The 20,833-nt window shown below is 49.7% G+C and overlaps 1 protein-coding gene across 11 annotated transcripts in view; it reads left to right on the top strand.

Moving 5' to 3' along the window:
• Nucleotides 1-20,833, top strand: part of Camta (Calmodulin-binding transcription activator) — a 469,187-nt gene that overhangs the window by 296,591 nt on the left and 151,763 nt on the right. For all 11 annotated transcript variants that reach the window (XM_089574641.1, XM_089574637.1, XM_089574635.1 and 8 more), the window contains one exon: nt 7,289-7,386. In XM_089574641.1, coding sequence (XP_089430767.1) covers nt 7,289-7,386 — 98 coding nt within the window. The remainder of the gene's footprint in view (nt 1-7,288; nt 7,387-20,833) is intronic.

The raw sequence follows: 20,833 nt of genomic DNA, 5'->3' as shown, positions 1-20,833 counted from the left end.
TTGTTAAGATACAGGTTGCAAACGTTCTGTGCATAGGAAAAAAAGCTCCTTTGTTTCAAGTGAGATTGCTCCTTGAATACTCCTACCTTAATTATGCCGGCGATGCATTGTGGCTCGTTTAATCTTAGTTCTCGTTCGCCTAACAAAGCGTCCTTTTCTTTCTGGGCGCGTTATTTTTTGGCCGCCAATTCCAATGCTTTCAGTGTGTCTGACTGTCGGACGAAGATCGTATGCTCGATAATACGGCCCTCGGCGTTTTATTCGCGCGGTAGTTACTGCCGTTTTTAATGCGATGCTGGAGGGAGCAAAAATGGATTGGGGTTTCTCGGATCTCGCAGAATTTTCTCACCGCCTCCTCCCCCTGTCTGCAATCATTTCTTCCTGCCTTTTTTCTTTCTGTTACCTTTTTGAAGATGGGAGGTCAGTGAAGGCAAGGGGGAGGGGGGGGGGGTGATTACTTGCTGAAGTCCCTCTAAAAGAAACTCAAACTTTTTAAATATAATGGCATTTTTTCTTGCTTTACTTTCCTTCTAATTCTCTTTACATATGCCCACAGTTTGTGTCGTCCCACGTTGTTTCCTGGTCGGAGGAAAGCTTTTTGGGTGGAGTATACGACGCAGCATTCAGCTTATTGTGCTACTGATGCGAGTAATGAACGCAAATTGTGCAGATAACCAGAAATAAGTGGTTTTGGGTTGACGGTGGAATGAAAGGCGAGAAAAAAAAAAGAAGAAACCATTGTGGATTGAGCACAAAGGGGGTGGGAGATAAAATTAAATAAGCGAATAAAAGGAGGCACAACCACGCTGATACGCGTTCAACGCTAGCGCGCCTTTACGGTGTCTGTGATCGATGGCATGGCTTAGAAGGCCGAGCAGTTCGCCGCACAACACGCAAGACTTTTTCGTTTATTTGTTGTTGTTGTTGCTGTTCGTTTCTTTTTTTCCGTCTCTCAAGACGCCGAACCTCACGACGTGACGCTTTGATAGTATTAGCCTTCAGGTTGGTCTCGCCGTTGATCGGGACTTCTTTCTTCCCTGTCGTTCTTTTAACGACTTGCTCCCTCCGAGGAAAGTTTGCCGCCCTAAAACTCGAAAGCGGAGGCCCCTTTTGAAAAAGTAGGTGCGGCGGCGATTGAGTTGCCTTAATGCAATGTTGCTTCCGGCGCATTTTAAATGCACTTAGCGTTCGAACGCATCCGTCCTGTATTTGTAAAGCTCTCAGCGGCGTGGCCGGAGGAGAGATCGATCCAGGAAAAGAAGTTCGCTGTGCTGACTTCTTCGACTCGCAATTCAACGTCTCTAAAGCCTCGCCTCTTTCTTTTCTTTTGTGTACTGTGCTATGTACTGTTGAAAGAAGAACACGCTGAAAAGCGCGTTATGATTGAAAAGCGCTTCAAATGAGAAAAACCAGACAGCGTGCCTGAAATAGAAGATTAAAGGGAAATTAAACATCGCTGGCTTCTTTTCCTCCTTCCGCGAAGGAAAAAAATGCAGCAGCGGCAGCAGTGCACTTTTCTCGAGAAGACCGGGTCCCTAACCAGACTGCGTTACGTTACGTTTACTTCCTCCGGTTCGCGTGCTGGTAAGACTCTTCGCGTCATTCTTTTTTGAGCAGCAGTGTGCTTCGCACGCTCGATCGGCATCTCCTTGGTGTTCGGATTGTATTCGAACCTCCGCATTGCGAGCAAGCACTCTAGAGAGCGTGACGGGCGTGTTGATCAGGACAGTTGCTTGGTGCTCATTCATAATAACCTGTAACGGGAAACTAAACTTGATAGCTCGAGCTGCATGTATCTGTAGCCGGATACAACTCGAGAACGAAGCAGCAAATGCCTTTCACAACAGGCCGTGGGCATCCAACCAATGGCATCGGTCTACTGCCAATACGTAAATTGCCTTTCACCTGCCAGCCAGGGGCGTAGCCAGGGGGGGGCTTCAGTCCCCCCCCCCCCCCCGGAATTTTTTCGAACTGTCATAGACCGCAGCATGGTCCAAGTACATATCGCGACTTCTGCTATCACAGTTTAGTTCTTGCCTGGATCGTCTGTCTTTCCGTGTGTAAAGTTCACTATCTGCGATTGCGCAAGATGTTTATTTGCCTTGTTTGACGCATTATATAGAGTGACTTTTACTTAGATATTTATATTTAATGGAGACATACGTGTACTTAAATATCTTGTTGCGAAGTTTTCTGTATACATATAGTGACATTGTTTCGAGGGACACTTTTTTTGTCCTTTATCAAGTTGTATCTTTGCATTTCTAATACTCGATTTTATCTTCGCACTTCTAATGTGTAGTTTGCAGAACTGCTCGCTTATACATGTGTGCTGTTGCCACTAAAATTTCGGTACAATTACTCGCAATACATGACCGGTGACAGCTGCTGCTGTGCAGTATACTGGAATAGAGGACAGCGTCATTGGGATTTTTCTCTGGCCGTTGTGTGTGTACAAAAATGTAAAGGTTCTTGAACAACAAACATTTATTAAAATATTTCTCCTCTACTTGTTCATTTTATGGCCTTTACGTTTTTCATATCAGCGACATGCACTGCTTTGCTGGTTTCGGACTGGTATAGTTCTAGACTTTGTGTGATATTTTCTTTACTTATTACATACGACGTACGCAAAAACATGGGAGCATTGGTATCAGTTATGTCTGCCATGATTTTTAAGACATAAAAATACATTATTTTGTTTAAAAAATGCATATTTCACTTGTCTAGACAGTGCGTAGCATTATCTCGTACACAATTGCATTGTCAATGGCAATCCAGTTATTATTCTTGCGTTTGATACCTCCACAAATTCTATGAGGAAGCCGCTCTGCAACATGAGCCCCCCCCCCCCCCCCCCCCCCCGATCAAAATTTCTGGCTACGCCACTGCTGCCAGCGGCCGTGACAGGTCCAGGCCGGCTTACCGGGACTTCGTGACAATAGCTGGACACGACTGGTTGGAGAACCTTCTTTTAGAGGCATTTGCCGCTTCAATTTCTTTAGCTTCACCCGATTGTAATCAAATCTGCAATCACAGAGTCAATTTATTTATTTATGTTCGTTAGTATGTTACAGCGCACTCGGAAGAAGTTATTTTCGGCGGCCTAATTGTACTATCCCCACCCCTTTCCCGCTTTTGTTTCTGGTAACCGCAAGAAGCGAGGAGTAATTTTCAATACATGACTGTGGAGGACACTTTCAGGCTAGCAATTTCTGCAAAGGAAGATGGCGGTGTACTCCTTTAAGTACGCTTTTTTTTCTCCGCTAAGGCAAAGGACGCACCTAGAGCAGGCGCGAGGATGGAACGCTGCAACTGCGCGATCTGGAATGGCTCGCCTCAAAGACGGCAGCAGCAGCAGCAACAATAACAACAGCAACAAAAACAGCAGCGAACCGCTGCAGAGGTGATCTCCTCCGCGGCTCGTTGGGGAAATTCGGCCCGCCTATAGCCGGCTATATAATGGCCGCTCCGTATGAGCGCCCAGCTCTGGGCGCCTGCGAGGCACATCCACGCAGGCCCAAGCCTGTGCGTGTGTGCTTTTGTGTGTGCGCGCGTGGCACATTTTCTGCAAGAACAACATCGCACTCGCTCTGTTTTCGCCCCCGCACGCAGGCAGGCAGGCAGCCAGGCGGGGAGGACCGGACGCGCTATCTGCGCGCGAGCGTTATATGGGCTGCCCGTGTAAGCCGGTATGGTTTGAAGGAGAACGGGAGGGGAAATGATGAGGGTTGGGAGGAAGGCGTGTTCTGCGGCGGCGGCTTCTGCCTAGTCCTTCCTGCTTACGAAGCCAATTACCGGTCGGCTCGCTGTTTCGGTAATTCTCTGGGAGCGTCATTAATAGCCCTGCCGGCGGGCTCCCCCGCGACTGATGCCCGCGCTCGTTCGGCTGCCTCTGCGTATGACACCGAGCCCGTGAGCCGCACGATGACGACGAGCGCGCAGAACCGGCTGTCGCGGCTATAAAGTGTGCGGCCGGTCTCTCTCGCTTCGCCTGGCTTGGCCCGGTATCCTTACAGTGCGGATGCGCGGCGGCGTATGGCGCCGTTGCATGTGTGTGAGGAGAGGAGCATCTCTCTCTCTCTCTTTCTTTTTGGCTCGCTTCCGCGGGCGTCGAGTTAGGACAACTATGTCGGCGCGTATGTGCGCCCGTTACCCCCTTCTTTTCTGTCGCGCCTCCTTGCTTGTTGTTCCGAGCCCTTCTTCCCTATCCGGGCCATGGATCTCCGAGACTGGTTCCAAAACTTTCTCGGCGTCATTTGGCGTGTTATATCACGCGGATATCAAAATGTGCCACCGGCTCTCATCTTAAGTGTTTTCAGTGTACGTTCGTTGCATTTCTTATGTTTTTGTTTTTGTTTTTTTGTTTTCGCCGAAATGCCTCATTGTTCTGCATATTTCATCCTTATTCTTGGCATGGACGCTCTTATTTTTTATCCAGATGAGATAGTAAGAAGGTTTTAGTGCTGCAGGTGACGTATATTTATCTTTGTGAGCGCCTGCATCCTACAATGTGCGGGAGATAAGAATAAAGACTATACAGTTTGGGGTCTCTGCTAGAATTATTTATTGTTTGCTGTCTTCCAGCCGCTAAAATATGAATCTATTCTGCCTTTCTCTGGCTGGTGGAAGATTTTATTTTAAAAAGAAAACTGCTGCATCTTTAATCTGCAATATTTACCCCAAGTTACTAGGGACGGTGGGATAACGTGCAGGGTACTGGATAAATTTCGGCCACGTGAGCTTTCTCTTTCGTGTAAGCGAAATATCGAAAAGTATAAAATCTGTCCTTTTGTTTAAACTTTCTTCATCTTTTGCTTTGGTTTACATTTTTTGTATTCTCCGTAGCTCAAAGTTTAAAAAAAAGATCTTTGGAGGCTTCGTCTAATGAATTTAAATCCGTGTTTTCTTTTAATTCCGAAACTACTATTCCGGGCCACACTGGCTACTGTAATGCTCTGATGTTTTTCTTCAGTAGTGGTCGCTGTGGTCAGTCGGTTTCTCGGTAGCAATAAACGGTGCGGAAACGGAGAAGGATTAATTAAGTATCCTCTTTTTCGTCATTTATTTTTTATGCGAGTGAGGTTCATCCTGGGCTTTTCGACATTCTCCCCGTGGCATTCAGTTCGTCTCCCACAACTATTTCTACCATTCTTAGCTCATTTCTGCTTTTACTTCGAAACGGGGGCATTGCTCCCGACGATTTATGTTTTCCGGCTGATTGAGCTAGCCGCGTGAGCATTTTATTACTTGTGTGTTAGGCACTGTATGGATTCGTCGTCCCCAGCGGACGCACTCTGCCCGCTTTTGTGTTCTGGAGGCACACAGCCACAGATAGCTGAATTTCGTGACCGCCATGCGAAACGGCGACGTTAGTTTTCGCTGGTAACTTCTGCTGATTTTTTTCCTTGCGCTCTCCTTCCCGGATCGATAGGGGTAGTTCGGTTATTCAGGACTCTTTTACTGCCGCATTCGACCCCCTGTTTGTTTTTTTTTTTTATTTTTTATCCACTTCCGTTAATCCGTTGGAACAAAATAAAAGAAGGCGAGGACGCGAGTATGGGGAATTGAAAGGAATCACTTTGTACCCCTTTAGCGATTCTGCTTTTAGCGGCGCGAATGCCATTATCAGTGACTCGACCGAAGCTTTGGCCACGCCAGAGATTTCAGCTTCACCGACTCCTTACGGCGTTCAATCATTCACATATTCGCAATGGAATGATTTTTTTCTGCTTAATTAAACTTTTTCATCACCCTTCTCAGACTTCCTTCTTGTCTTTTTTTATTATCCCTAGCAGGTCTTATTATATTATCATTCATGAAATACCTATTTGTTTCGGAGAGATGGAGCTTGGCCTTAAATAACTTTACGTCACCATATAAAATTCCGTTTTCATTAAGCTTTGCTCCCAGCCGACTCACTAAAATATCGTTGCTTCTTGTTTTAATGCTGCGGAAATAAAACCTTGGTGGAGGCGGGCGTCTTGCTGTACGCTATTGTCTCGTCAGCATACGTTTGCTGCTGAAGATTGATATTTTCAGCTGTTATGGCACCGTAATGGCCTGCTGACAATAAAGTGCTTTTGAACGTTCGAGTGTTGGCAGGTCTCGTTACGTTGGATGATCAATTTGATCCTAATTTCACCTAGATGTATATGCGGGGAAAGGAAGTTGGGCGCTCTCCGGCGGTTGTATGCGCCGCTAAGGCATTAAATCGTAAGCTGCAGAGAAACCCTAAGGAGCCAAGTGCGTCATAAGCCATTCCAGCGTTCGTCGCAGAGGACGGTCCTAAATGCATTTGTTAACTTTAATATCAGTATACCTCAGTAATCTCAGCATATCTCAGTTCCCTCGGTGTATGAAATAAATGGCCTCTGGGGACAAGTTCTCTTTTAGTCATCTCAGTTTGGCGGTTTATACTGTTTGCTTTTCTATAATTGACTTATTATGGTTTTCTTACACCTGATCAGTCCTGTTATATTGGCATCACAGCCTCGTGAGAGGCATTGAATGAATGCCGGATTACGTGGCTGAAGGAAAATAAGAAAGGCAGATTTAATGTTTACGTCCACTTGCGAGTTTACCAAGAAAAGCAAACGGATAAAACTAGTAAACCGACCAATTGAGGGGAATATTTAACTATTTTACAACAAGCTTTCTGAAATCGGTCTACGCTGCAGAACAGAATGTAATATGTGCGTGCTATATTGGTCCTTTCATTTTAAACTTTATTAGTTCTTATTGCAGTGCGGTAAGTAACCGCAACCACGCGTATTTCAACGTCCGTTTCCCATCTACAGCCTGCACCTGTGGTTTTGCCCCACTACCACTTTTTGTGCGGGGAAGCCACCTTGGAGAGCTGTGGTCCCTTGGGATCAAACGACGACGAAAAGCAAACTCCAAGCATTTATTAGACCGATGTTCGGTCGGTTGGAAAAACGCTTGATACTGCACAGCCAACTTTATATCACCAGGTACGAGAAAATATTCAGAGAATATTAACACGCGATATTCCGGTTGGCCTTATTCCAAGTCCAACACGTTCGTCTAGGCAGCGCTTGCACTATAGTCGCTGATGTTCGGATATGACTATAGTTCTCGACCCAGCCTGCAAGAATCGCGTCAACTGCCGCTTTCCATTATCTCTCACTGCCGCGTGCATGCTTTCATGGCCGAACTCTTTTCGCTAATGTGGCGTCTCGCGCCCAAAGTGCAGTCTCGGCTTTCGGCCGTGTTCTCATGCCTGCCGTTTCCCCTGCCCTCCCCGCTCCTGTCTTCTCGTTTGCAGATGCGGATGAGAGCCGTCCCGCGCTTCCCGAGAGCCTGGAGACCATCCCAAAGGCGGATTATCTCCCGACGCAGCGACATCGCTGGAATACAAATGAGGTACCCGTCCTTCCCGGAACTGACATGCGCTGCCTTCTCCCCACTTTCTCTCATTTTTTTTTGTTCTTTTTTCCGTCTCTCTTTGGCTATAAATATACGCCGGCCTCATTTCCCCGGCCTTTTCTTGCGCTGCCCTTTTTCCCCGGGACCGTCACTCGTCGTCGTCCTCCATAGCGGCGTAACCCTAGCGGCTGCGGGGGCGGCTCCGTGGCTGCTGCGCGGCAATACCTGTCGCGCCCACTGGTCCGGAAAAGCTGGGGACGTGCTTGGCGCCAATTTGTCTCGCGGTCTGTCTCGGTCTTTGCCACACTGCTCTGCGTGCCTGGGCCTTCGTTCCTTTCGTTCTAGCCCTTTGTGTGCCCCCGTTGTACTGTGCTCTGAGCGCATAGTCCTCTCCGGTCAACTGTAAAGGAGGCTATGAGGCTCCCATTATTAGGAGTGGTACACGCACGGGGAAAGGAACCCTTTTTCCTGATGAAGTAACTCCCGTGGGCCAAGGACTATCAGCCTTCGAAGCATCGACGCACTAAACAAAAGATGAATTGAGGGAGAATTGGAGGGAAATGGGAGTGGGCTATTAGGCTATCCCGTACCGATTCGTATTTAAGACGAGAATAAAACGCCATGTAAGACGCACTGTGTGTGCGTGTGCGTGCGAGTGTGTACGTAAAGCTCTAGCAATGCGCCTGAACGCTGACAGCCCGTAAACTAGAAACCAGTCGACCGCGACAACCAACTACTGACTGAGGTTTAGAAGCAAAATGAATAAATTCTTCCCCTAGCATGCGTCACGCGATGCCATAAAACACGCTACAAGTTTTGTTCGAAACAGTCGACCGCCTACCCGCGGTTATAAAATTTAAATCATGCGCTTTCTACTCTTCTAGCTCTCTCTCTCTCTCTGGCTTTCAGTTTTTCGCACATTGTTCATGAGTACTCTACGATTTATTTTTCTGCACATCGTTCTTTCCTTTCTCTATGTACTTTGACACTGTCCAGCGCAGAAACTCGATGTCAGGCTCGCAGGCTAGAGTTCCGCGGCAACACTTCTGTGTCTGCAGCATCAATGTCGTGTCTGCACTTCGCATCAACACATTAACGTCTGCACTGCAGAATTCGTTTGCGTGTAGCTCCGAGCTTACCTGAAAAGTTGACGGTAGTCTTTCTTGTTTCCTAGGTGCGCACTTTAATGCATGACTACGTCTAGCATACGTACGTTGCTTACCTGGTTCATGTTCAGGTTAGCTTGGAAAAATAAGCAGATGAAGAAGAAGGTAGCCTGGATAGAATACAGGGGCTCCTATGGGGCAATCAATGGCAATTCATTTCTCCTCCAGTTTCACTGGGCTTTTCGCGCGTGTGCCTCCACTTTTATTTTTCCTCTCCCGTTCGCACATCAAAACTCGTTTACTCTTGTGCATCGCTTCCTTTGTGGGAGAATTCGGAGTGTCTATGCCTTTCTCGTGTTCCTGGTCATCTCGCTTCGTTATCCCGCCGCTCCGCTGCCGCCATCGGCTCGGGCGAACTGTCACCGCAGAATCCCACCCGCGGAACGAGGCGCCCCGTCTCGTAGGTCGTGCAGCAGCGCGTGTAGCCGCTAGGGTTGCCTCCGCTGAAGGCCGGTAAAGAAACGGCCGGAAGAGGAGGGAACACGGAGAGGATGTGCGCGTCCCCGCGCCTGATAGGCTGAGCACGTGAGTGGGTCGCGCGTGCGTTTCGAGAAGAGGAGGTGACCGTGACTGTCTTTAATTGCGCCGAGGGAAGAAAAAAGAAAAGAAAAAAGAAGAAAATTACACTGAAACAAAGAGCTGTCGCCTCGTTCCCCTGCTGTGCTCCATTTCTGCATTACAACCGCATTCCTTGGCCCTCTGCTTTTCATTCGCGCATGAAATACCGGTTGCCGTCCGTCGCTGTGTCGTTGTCTTCAGTTGTTTTTTGTTTTTTTTTCTGTGGCACGTGGCTCATGAAATTGGTCTTATTTACGACCCGCACGCGTGGAGTTTCGCGGAAATGAAGCCAGTAAAAGCAGCTCGCGGTGGAGAGAGTAACGAAAATGCTGCGCAGAAAAAGAAAAAAAACGCTGTGGGCGCAGTGCTTGCGAGCAGTTCGGCATGATTATCTTTTTCGCCGTCATCATTTTATGTGGTCATCAACGCAGCCATATTTAGTCTCTATAAAAACCATCGACGCGTTCGTTTCAGGTTTTCGCTTCGTGTTTGGGCGTCTGCTCGTTGCCAACGAATGTATCTCGCCCTGCCTTGTTTTCTTTCACGTATAGTTAACCTTGAACAAGCATCCGCTTACGTAGGGTCGCTTATTTAAAAACAAAAAATGAAGGACATTAGACTTCTAGTAAAATTGCGCGCCGCAGGTTTTGGAATGGTTTTCGCCTTTGACGGAAAGTGTTATGTTACAACTCACGGCCGGCGCGAACCGCTAAGAATCGCCAGACACGCCTCGCGAACGAGCGCCCCACCGCGGCGTTCAACCGCAAAATGCCGCCCGGCGTCTTTCACGGGGATATTTTGGGAACACCGCGAATATCAGTACGCCTACGAGAAGCCTGTAGGCCAAGCGGGTAGACTACGGTCTTCCCTTCGGGGCTCTCTTTGAGGGAAGGAAAGCCGGGCCGAAGACGGCGGCGCGCCGGCGCCTCGAATGCTAATTAGCCGTCCCGGTTATTCTTTCGGAACGCAAAGTAATGCCCGTTGAGTTGGAGAAGGAAGCCTCCGTGCGCTAAATGAAGAGCGCATTGAACAGGCGCCGCCGCATCCGGCTTGAGCCCGCGTTATCCCCTATATGGTGTAGAGGGGGAGGAACTATCGAAAGACTCACTGACAACAACTTCAGGCCCCGACTGCTTCGTTCGTGCTTCCGACGACGCCCAAACGGCGCGCGCGGCGTCTTCATCTCTCGCTCGCGTGTTTAGGCCTCCGGGGCTCGTAGCGTTCACTGTATTTTAAGGGCGGCGAAATGTCACGCCTTCGTTTCTTACACGCCAGCTTTGCGTGACGCAGGCATATCTAGCCCTGCGGGCTCTTCGAACTTTCTCCGAGGTAATTACGGTGGTGTTTTTAATTCGCGCCTTTTCTAGACCCTGCCCAGTTTCCTTCGCAAAGCGTATACAGCCAGCGCGACGCCCGCCAGCCATTGCGCTACGTATTTCTTTAACGGATTTCGGGTCGTCCTTCTCAGTGCCCGTGCTCCTGGTTGTTGTATCTTCTCTCGGGCAAGGGAGCACCGCGTTGCGTTTCTTTCACTGAATCTGGAAGCTTAAAAAATATTCGCAAAAAGACCGACTCGAATTGACGCTGCGGTTGGGTGCTCTTTCAACCACTTCCGTTCCTGTGCTTCGAGCGTTCCTGTTCCTAGTAAGTTTCGTGATGCTTAATAGGGTTCCTTTATTGGTAATTTTCTCAAAACTATTTGTAAGCGTGTCCTGATTCCTGAAAAAAACACTTGCTACCAATACGCATATAATGTAAAAAACTCAGTGAGAAATCAAAGGTACTATTTGCTCTCCATTATGTTTGTCTCTTCTGGCAGTGTAGAGAAGAAATAATAATGGCGTTTTGTTTTTAAGACATTCTAAGCTTCGCCCTAGTTGATAGTTATGATAGTTAGTTTTGTGTGTCGCATCAGAAAAGTGGTATGGTTTTAACATAGTTAAACCGAGTATACGTTCGAAAGCATCTGTTTAGCCTGATTGCCTCATGGTTTTGCTTTGCTGGGTTGTCGGCATGTCTGGCGACGATATTAGATAATTAAATAATGGAATTGAGTGGGCGAGTTGGTTTTCCATCTTGACAGTGAAAGCGCTCAAAAGGACAAGGACGACAGAAAAGGAAAGACATGCAAAGCGCTTTGTATGTCTTTCCTTTTCTGTCGTTTTTGTCCTTTTGAGCACTTTCACTTTCAAGACGATATTAGACTCAGGTTAAGCTCTGATCGAAGTTAAGATGATCTATTCATGCCGCGGAAGGAAGTTGATGAAGACGACGATGTGCCATGCACAGTGCGAGAGTGTGTTGCAGTTTTTTTTTTATTCGTGAAGTCTGCCTTGAGGCATAAGTTGAGAAAAGGGGGAGTGGAATATAGGTTACAGAAAGTTAAAAGAAGGAGTGTAGACCAGTTTCGGCGAGCTACTCGCATAGGCTGCTGGTGAAGTGATTGTCCATAGTCCACCTCACATAGTCCCCGTCGCGGTTCCACCACAGGCCGACCTCCCTGAGGAGCCGTCTTCTAATAGGGGCCGTCGCTGGGCAAGTCCACAACAGGTGCCGCACATCACAAATGTCCGGTGCAGCGCCGCAGTGAGGGCACCTGTCAGTTGCTGGCAGATATTTATCACCCCACCGATAACGGACAGATGGGGTCAGGGCCGCCCCTGCCCGAATCCGGCGCACTGATACCTCCTCCTGCCGAGTTAGACTACGGGGGAGAGGGTGCGAACACGGAGGAATTAGAGCGCGTGTTCGCTGGCGCAGAGCTTGTGAATCGGAGACATGGGACAGGAACGGATCTGGGGGAAGAGGGGAAGGTGGCGGGTCGTCTGATGTGTCAATGTGAGTCATAGCATCTGCTTGAATGTTATGTGGATCGTGAGCATGACCGCGAATCCAGTGTATGCGTACAGGACATGGGTATTTTGCGCAGAGTAGTTTAACATGAGGTGCGATTGGCTGCGGCGATAGCAAAGTGCTCTCGCGCAGTGGCCAGCGAAGCTGATCGATTCGCGCCGCCGCGGGTTGGAAACCCAGTTGCGGAATTATTCCTCTTATTTCTGCATGGGGCTGTTGCTATGCTGCATTTGGCTAAGGTCACCCTGGAGGTCACCCTCCCATTGGCTACAGCTGGCACTACGCTCCTACTAACTAGCCCGAGCTTATCCGTGTTACTCCGAGGCTTCACACAAGATTCTTGATGGGAACCGCATTAAGTTGAGCTTTCGCACTAAACGCTAGGAAGGAGGAAAAGCTGAAAATAATCCAAAGACTTCTGTTTTGGTCAAATGTTTTAGGGGGATCCCCCAAGGTGGAGAAGATTTGTAATAAGAGTGTAATTACTCATTGACATCCACCCGAGCGCAGCCATACGGCTACAAAGGAAAGCTATACAGCTTTCACAGAAACTTCGTAGTTAAAGAAAAATTCGTCCTGGTCCGGGGATCGGACCAGGACGAATTTTTCTTTAACTACGAAGTTTCTGAGAAAGCTGTATAGCTTTCCTTTGTAGCCGTATGGCTGCGCTCGTGTGGATGTCAACGAGTAATTACACCCCTTATTAAAAAGCCTTCTAAAATCGATTTGCCAGCCAGACGTCATCCCCAATGTTGCTACAAGGCGTGGTTCGGCCTTCGCTAGCAATCCGCACATACCGACATAACCGCACGCATAGCACGGTCCGTGTACCATTCAGCTTCATTCCGCTTATGACATCTTGCCGGTGGTCGGCAGCCGTCGTGTCAGCGGTGCGCTGGAACATGGACGCCGTAGGAGCGCGCGGAGGCTTCGGTCGCCGTGACGCCGCTCCTTGAGCACGATCGGGCCGTCCAGCTCCCGTTTCGTCATTCCCAAAAGGAGAAGACGGCGTCGCTCTCTCACTGCTCCCCCCCCCCCCCTCCCACATCCCCCCCCCTCCTCTTCTCGTTGCGGCAATCGCTGACAGAAGACACCGAGTGACCGCAGCGGTCTCTCAGACGGAGCCACTTAGGGTGGGCGTCAACAGACCCGTGAGCAGCGGAGATAGCTCGTGGATACGGGGAAAAGCTTTTCGCCTCCGTCGGCGAACCACTCGTTCCTTCCCTCTTTTCGGGAGCAGCGGCCTGTCTATCTGTCAGGTTTTGTCTGCGCGTGGGGAGAAGCACTGGCGTAATTCTGTCGAGTTGTCGGGAGTGCCTCTGGACTAAGGTGTCTCTTTTCCCGTATGCGCCGCTCCTCTTGGCTCACGAGAGATGGCGCGCGGTGCGTGGAGTGCTGGGGTATTCAGGGGCCGCGGCTGACCCTTTCATGGAGTAAGCAGTTCGGGGGAATAGAGCTGTCGCAGCCCATCGAGACCAACGGTTTTTTTTTGTGGCGCGTTGCTATATTCTTTGGCTGAGTGCTCCAACCTCCAGCCTTGCTTTGTCTCTTACTTTTCTATTGGTGCTTGCTTCGTTGTTACGTAGGCGCGACAGCTCGACGTATTCGTATCTGCAGGGCATCGTCCTGGCTTCTGCGGTCTGTCGTGGAACGAATAGTTTGCGTATGTCTTAACAGGTAGGCGACCTAATTACTAAGTTGCACTTTCACTTTCGCGCTTTATATCCTGGAAGTGTTTCCTGTTCACTCTCTTCGACTTTGGTAGCATTTGTGAGCGAGACCTAGGCGCTTTCGGGCATCCGTTCGCGAGGTTTGTTGGGCTGAGCAACTGCTGGAGCAGAGAACAGGACTGTACATCAGAGACGTAGACGCGTGGTGACGTCAGAAGGGTCGGAGGGGGCACACTGGCGGAGTGAAGTCAGAGGCTGCTCGTTATCACAGGGGTGACGGCGCGGCATATTGCGTCATCGGCCAATCACAGCTGTGTTTAAACGTCACGCATAAGGACATCGCAGCCCTTGTCCCGGAGGTGATCGCTAAACTGGATCGACGGCGTGGTGGGACAAGCGTATACAGCGCTAAGCGCGACCAGTTGTTTGGTCAGGAAGTTTTTGAGTGCACAAGTGGAGCAGCAATGACATTGTAAGAACTTTCTGGACGACGTGGGTGCGTTCGCTCTAACTTCGAGAAATGAAACGTACCAGTGCGGATTGCGAAACGGAGGAAGAGCCGTAACTTTTTCTCAAAGGCGGTAGAACTAAGAAAACATTCCGACCCAGCAGCAGTAAGCCGCTCGACAGTGCATTTAAACACGAATGGGCGGAGTTATTACAACAGCATATCTTTTGTGGGTATTACAGACAAAGCACACCGAACAAGAAGAGCAACTGCAGCTATCGCAGCTCTACGGCTTATTTTTTTTTTGTTTGTACTCAAAATGTGTAGCTAGTGATGCGGACCGACACTCAAAAACCTCTCTAGGCTTCCCACGTCAATGGATGGGAGCGTATCGGTCGCCCAAACAGCGACAACAACGTTGTTTTGGTCCCTGAGACCGCGTCTCCGAATTTCCTCGCCCAGTCCAGTTCATTTATCTTCTTCGTTGTTATGGAAGTGCGCGCGTAAAGCGCTTCGCTATAGCGAATGAGGCGGAAGCCGGCACAAGGCCGTCTCGCCCATCGGTTATCTGGGAACAGCTGCGGTGACACTCTATGAGCCTCGCCTCGCAATCGACCGGCCCGAGCCGTTGGGGCCGTCGTGGCTGGCGGCGGCGATTTCTTGTTCTAAGTAATGGACCTGAGCCCGTTGCGACGCCTGCGCGGGCTTATTTCACTCGCTCACTCATCTCTCGCCATTCTGTCTACGTGGATGGCAAATGTGTCATTTCGGAATCAGATGAGTCTTTTCTTTCTTTCTTTTTCGTTCGGCTCTCTCTCTCTCTCTCTGTCTCGCGTTGTTCTCGTTCACGCGTGTCGTTCTCCTTTCTTCGTTAGCGCTGGTAAGACGCAACAAGTCCGAGGGGACACGACATCGAAGAAAAATGAGCGTTCTCTCCTTTGTTACAACGACGTCCTCTCATCTTTCTTGCTCGTCTTTAGCGCGTTTTCTTGTTGGCTTCGGTCTTCTTTTTTTATAGTTTTTGCTCGCTCACTCATCCTGCACGCAAACTACTCGCACGCTCTTTCATTCCCGCCTTCCTGTCGTCACTCTCTCATTCGCCATCCCGTATGTGCTGTCGGTGATTCTGGTCTTGACAGGGCATCAAAGAGCCAATGTTGTCGCGCCCGGCTATAACGCCGCACGTAATCTGCCCCGGGACAGCGTGTAGTGTGTCTCGGACGTTCTTTTTATGCCCGGATGATCGGTTACGTGTCTGCGTTATGAGGAAGGGGTTGTTGCGAAACGTCAGGTGGGGGGGGGGGGTTACGCCTCGACGAATGGAGCGTAACGCTTAAATAATACGATGCCACAAAAGAGCGCGTTTAAGCGTCCGCGTGTCTCCTGCTCAAGGAACGAGGATCTCGGAACCCCTTCGGTGTTGCTTGGAACGAATTCTTGTGATGTCGTGCTCTTTTTGTGGCTGCACTTTTATTGTTATTTAGGCGCGATTACAAAAACAACGAATAAAAAATTGCACCATGTGATCTTCTAGTACGTTTGCCTTTGGCTGCCGTGTACAGCACACCGTAAGCAAAGAGGAAAAAAGGTGCACCCACATGAGCTTGAATAGTCCAGTCTAATGTATAAAAAAAAAACGTTTTTTTTTTAGTTTGGACATTGAAGTAGACTTTTAACTAGCTCTATTGCGCGCATTAATAAACGTTTGCATTGATTACATTTAGTAAAGGTAGATTAATTTCTACGGTAAGCTTGCCTGCTGATCCGAAAGACGCGGGTTCGATCCTTGCCGCGGCGGTAGAATTTTCGTGCTGTGCCATGTCAGTGAACGTTAAAGAACTCCAGGTGTCTAAATTTCCGGAGTCCTTCACTACGGCGTCCCTCATAGCCAAAGTCGCTTTAGGACGCTGAACCCCCATAAACCAATTTCTTCGGTAAGCGTTTAGTGGAGGTCCCTGAGGATGCATTCGTGACAAGATCTTCACGGTTTCCTCACTTGTACGTAGCCATTTACCATCGAGCAAAACAGCTTGGGCAGTCGGCGGAACTTGTGCAAAGACGGCTTCGCGAATACCCGAGCTGAAAGTACCGGCCGTGTTATTAAAAGTTGGCTCGTCTTTCATTAAGGTGGCTCCTATCCCGACATCAACTTCAACTAAGGCTTCGCGGTTAGTTAACCTGAACTTCCTCGACAGAAAAAAAAAGGCCTGGCTACTCATCCTCGTCTGTTTCCAGGGCTTCGTACGAAAGGGTAGGGCTTTAAAAAGAAAGCGAAAAGTGAAATGGCCGCCGCTTCCGCGTTGAGTAGTTAGGGAACCTGAAAGGCCCGAATTGAAAACAGCAGCGGCCCGAGAAAACGTTAGCACCGGCGTTAAATAACAATCGCTCGCTAGTGGTGTGAGTCGGGGACGTTAATCAAAGTATCGCCTGACGAGGGTAGCGGGGTGATCGGTTTCTCGTTAGCGCTGTGTAACGAACACCGCCCCCTCAGTGCGACTGACGCAGGAACGATGGAACGGCTCCCGTCAAGAAACACTGCGCGGTCATTAGTGTGCGTTTTGTTTCCTGCGTACTTTTTTCCTCGTTTCTTCCTCCTACTGATGCCATCGATACTTGACCTGTCTTTCTGCTAGATTTCTTTTTTCGTCAGCTCCCGATACCTAGAGCGTTCAGTCGATCTCCGATATTGTTTCATCTCGCTTCTTCCATTTTTGCTGCCTTTCTTCTATCCTCCACTTCCGCCCGCGCATTCACATGAACATCTATCTTTGAAAGACGTAGTGCCGCTTGCCCATTTCCGATTAGCCGCGGTTCTTTCTGCTAAAATAGCCATCGGCGAGATCTTTCCGGCCTATTTGTGTTCTTAGAAGTTCCACAATCCTTACTTCGTGCGTTCTTTTTTTTTCTGAAACAACCTTGCCCGTGTGGTACTGGTTAAGCGTTGTATTTTAGTTAGAGTAGCGTAGCAGTGTTTAATTCCCGTATTTACATGCAAATGACAATAGCGTGCCGAATGAAACGTCGGTACAGAAGCTTGGCGCCACGTTCGTTTTGCGAAGTACTTTACTGTGCGCGATGTTTCGTATCACGTGTTTCATTTTTTTTTTCTTTTGAGAACCCAGGAATCGGAAAAGCTACGCACAACCGTGTCAGCATTCGCCGGCATTGCGAAGGGGCTGAAACGTGCCTTTGAAAAAGCCACTCCACACGGCTGCTTCGATGCTCCTTAGGTCTTTTTTCATTCTTAACGTGTTTTTAATAGTCTACATTCATTTCTAACCACCCTTGTTTACAAGGACGCTGAGGACAAACTTAAGTGCCTGTATTTATATGCTACCTGGTTCTGAGGACAAAAACGGTAGTTTTACAGAAAAGAGAGCTTTTATAAGCAAGAAAAGGCCAAAAATTAAGGTACAGGTGTCGCCACCTATGGCCGATTTCGCAACTAAACTGCGATGCGTCGACACAGTTTTTTTTTTTTTTTTCGTTCACGGATCCCAGAGACTATAGCTATACCATCACTCTCCTCAAAACGGGGATCACAGATTCCTATTCGGCGTAGACTTCACGAAATTGATTCGAGCGGCGGGAAAATTTTGAAAGCCACTTTTCTCACCAATAAATGCGTATTTTGTTGCGGCACAAACGCCAGCATGCCCAGATACAGCCACAGAATCGAGTTTTACAGAGAACAATAATTGAATGGAGATGTCGTCGGTGCCCGTTTCAGTAGATTGGCACCCCTGTAATAACCCGTCCGGAGTGTTATTACACTCTGAGGGGTCTGCTCACTCCGGCATGTACTCTCCCCGTATACAAACATGGCGCCTGCTTGAGTCGCCTAACAACACCGCCTAAACCTGCTCGTCTGGAGGAGTCCTGGTCCGGGTCTCGGAAACCTGCCCTTCTCTCCCCCGAGCAGCACAAGCAAGCTCTGCGGGAACGTTCGGTGCTAGAGCTCCACGGCCACTCAATCAAGGGTGTGCGGTTGCCGGGGGGGAATACCAAACGCGTTTTCTCTTTCTCTCTTACTTTCCCTCCTGTTGTTCTTGGGGGGGGGGGGGGGGGGGGGGGGTCGCATTAGATAAATGTGGCCCGAGCTACACTACGTGCTGCTGCCGGCGCTGGTTAAAGCAATGACCGGAAGGCGATAACTTTACTGCCAGAGAAAAGTAAGGGCAGCTCGGTACGTAAGTAAGAGGGCGCGCAGGAAAGAAAGGCTGGGAGTTGTTAGGAGAAGCCGACGAGTGGAATGATGTTATATAGGCTCCAAACTGTGCTCCCTCGTTCCTACTTTGGCCCACTTTCTCTCTCTATCTCTCTCGCAACTCGAGCAGGCTCCTCGGGCGACGGTAATGAGCTACCGGCCAGATCCAGATTCTGGGCCCGTTGCCTCCTACGGCTCCATCGATTCCAGATAGCCCTGCCGGGCTTATCGGTCCACCTCCTGGCACTCTTTCCCTCCTTCTGCACCATCCGTCTTGCTGCTGCGCCGAGCGTTCGTCGTCGTGTTTTTCCTCCCATCGTTGCCTGCTTTTCTACTGTCTTCTTTCTGGGCTACTGGGTGCGAAGCGGGCTACTTTTCTGTAATTCACGGCTGGTCAACTATAGGGCGTCGGAGGACGGCGCATGTACCTCCCTCCCTCCCTCCCTCCCTCCCTCCCTCCCTCCCTCCCTCGCTCCCTCCCTCCCTCCCTCCCTCCCCACACTTTGCTCAGCAGTTGGGCATCGATAGCTCTCGAACACTGTCCAAATCTTCTCTCGTCGCCATAAACGCGCGTCTCTCTCGGATCCAAGGATTTCGACTTCATCTTCTTTCAACTTATGCCACTTTGGAGTCTCCGTTTCCCGTTATCCTGCACTTCTCGTCCTGAGCTGTCTCCGCCGACAACTTTTTCTCCCGGATATGTGCAGCTCCACCGGTTCTCTTCACCTTCTCTTCGGTCGTTCCCGCGCCCTCTTTTCTTCGACGTCCGTCTCTAACGCCTCCTTCCACATGTTCTGCATCTTGCCTCAACGCATCGCAAAAGCAACGCAACCTTGACTTCTTTAGTTTCGTGCCTTTTGCGGCCATAACCGTGCCTTTCATGTGGTCATTTAAGCAAAGCCAAATCTGTATCAGTGAGTCCAAAAATTTTGATTTTTAATCGATCGCGTGATCTTTGGAATTTAATAAAAATATCACAGGGACACCTAATATCATTTTGTGCAGGCAGTGCAGTAGCATTAGCAGCTGTGTATGCCTTCACCGATAGTGGCGTCGCTTCCCTCCATACAATGAGAACGCTCTAGGCTAGTGACGTCGCTTACCTCCAGCCAATGGTCAGATTTTATGACAGACGACTCATATTGGCTCCACGGGGCTTCTAATGTTATCACGTTAAAAAAAGCGCATTTTTTTCTTTCTAATTTGCTTTTATGTGAGCGCGTGTAAGCGGGTGAGAGCGGCCACAGACTCTACAGTTAGCGAAGAGTGAGCGGTAACTAGTGCCAGCCAAATGTCAAGTTGCAGTCGCTCGCTGTCAGCCAGCACTCAGCGTCGGTGTCAGCAAAATCATTTCGAATGTTCTTGTTATATTACAGTGCTTCCATTATATTACGGCGCTTCCAACGGCGTGTAGAGTCCATCATGCAAGTCGATTTACTTCTCGCGCTTTTTTGCTTTGTTTTTTGTTCAGGAAGCTAAAGTAGTAAGGTTATTCGGGTCCGTTGTAAGGACTTGACGAAAGAATGACTTTTCTCCGCCCGTTCCTTGCGTTTTTTTTTTTTTTTGCTGCTCGTATTACTAGGAGGCGCTGGTCAATTGTCCCCAATGGGCCCTGTCTTAAGGAAGGGGATAACGTAGCGCTCCAATGGAGTCTCCGGACAGCGCCATAAACGCGACGCTCTTTCCCGCGCAAGCCTAGTGCGCGCCCCGCCTTTGACCTCACTCCAAAAGGAGCAGGATCGCTGTGCCTCCTCGGTTCGCTGGCCGCTTTTTCTGGCTCACCGGGCGCGCGAGCGCGGCCAGCGTAAGCCAAGCCAAGCCGGGCTCCTCGGCTGGCCCGCGGCCGATCCTCGTTGCTGCCGAGCACGGTAATAACCCCAGAGGAGCCGGTGCCTAACAGCGGAGACCAGTTGGCCCGGGTCAGAAAAGACTTTCCGCGCACCGCTGGTGGAAGGCCGAGGCAAGAGAAGCCCTGATGAGGGGGGGAGGCCATTCGGTCGCTCTCTCATCGCGAAAGCGGCGGCTAACCCGCGAGACGCGAAGGAAACAAGCGCACCATCGGGGCGATAACACGGTGAGCAGACTCTGGACGCAAGGGGGGTTTCTGTTTTTACTTGGCGTGACGGTTCTCCCATCAGCTTATCCCGCACCGTTTCTCTCTTTCTCTCCCGGGTGCAGTCAACGACGGCGATGTTGGTAGTAAGGCAAGACGTGAGCCTCGACGAAAATCGAGACGTCTCTTCCTCCCGAAGTTGTTGTCTCTAATGAAGAGGTCCGTTGCCGGCGTATTAACGCGGTGTTGATCGTCCTCTGCCCGGCGGTGCTGCTGCCGCTGCCAAGTGCTGCCGGGAAACGCTGCTGCTCCTTTTCCTGCCGTAGTGTACAGGGGGCTGGAAGGCGGGCGAGATCTAAGGCGTCCCATTACTCTGCGCCCCCCCCCCCCCCCCCCCCCCTAGCGGAGTAAGGAACATGACGGTGGTAGTCCGAGGAAAGCAATAAGGCGCTGCCAGAGTGAGGGGAAGTTCGCGCTAACAGGAGACTA

This window comes from Amblyomma mixtum, chromosome 2 (assembly GCF_055824585.1).
Source record: "Amblyomma mixtum isolate Tamu chromosome 2, ASM5582458v1, whole genome shotgun sequence".
Taxonomy (NCBI): Eukaryota; Metazoa; Arthropoda; class Arachnida; order Ixodida; family Ixodidae; genus Amblyomma; species Amblyomma mixtum.
This window is presented reverse-complemented; position numbering and strand designations above follow the sequence as displayed.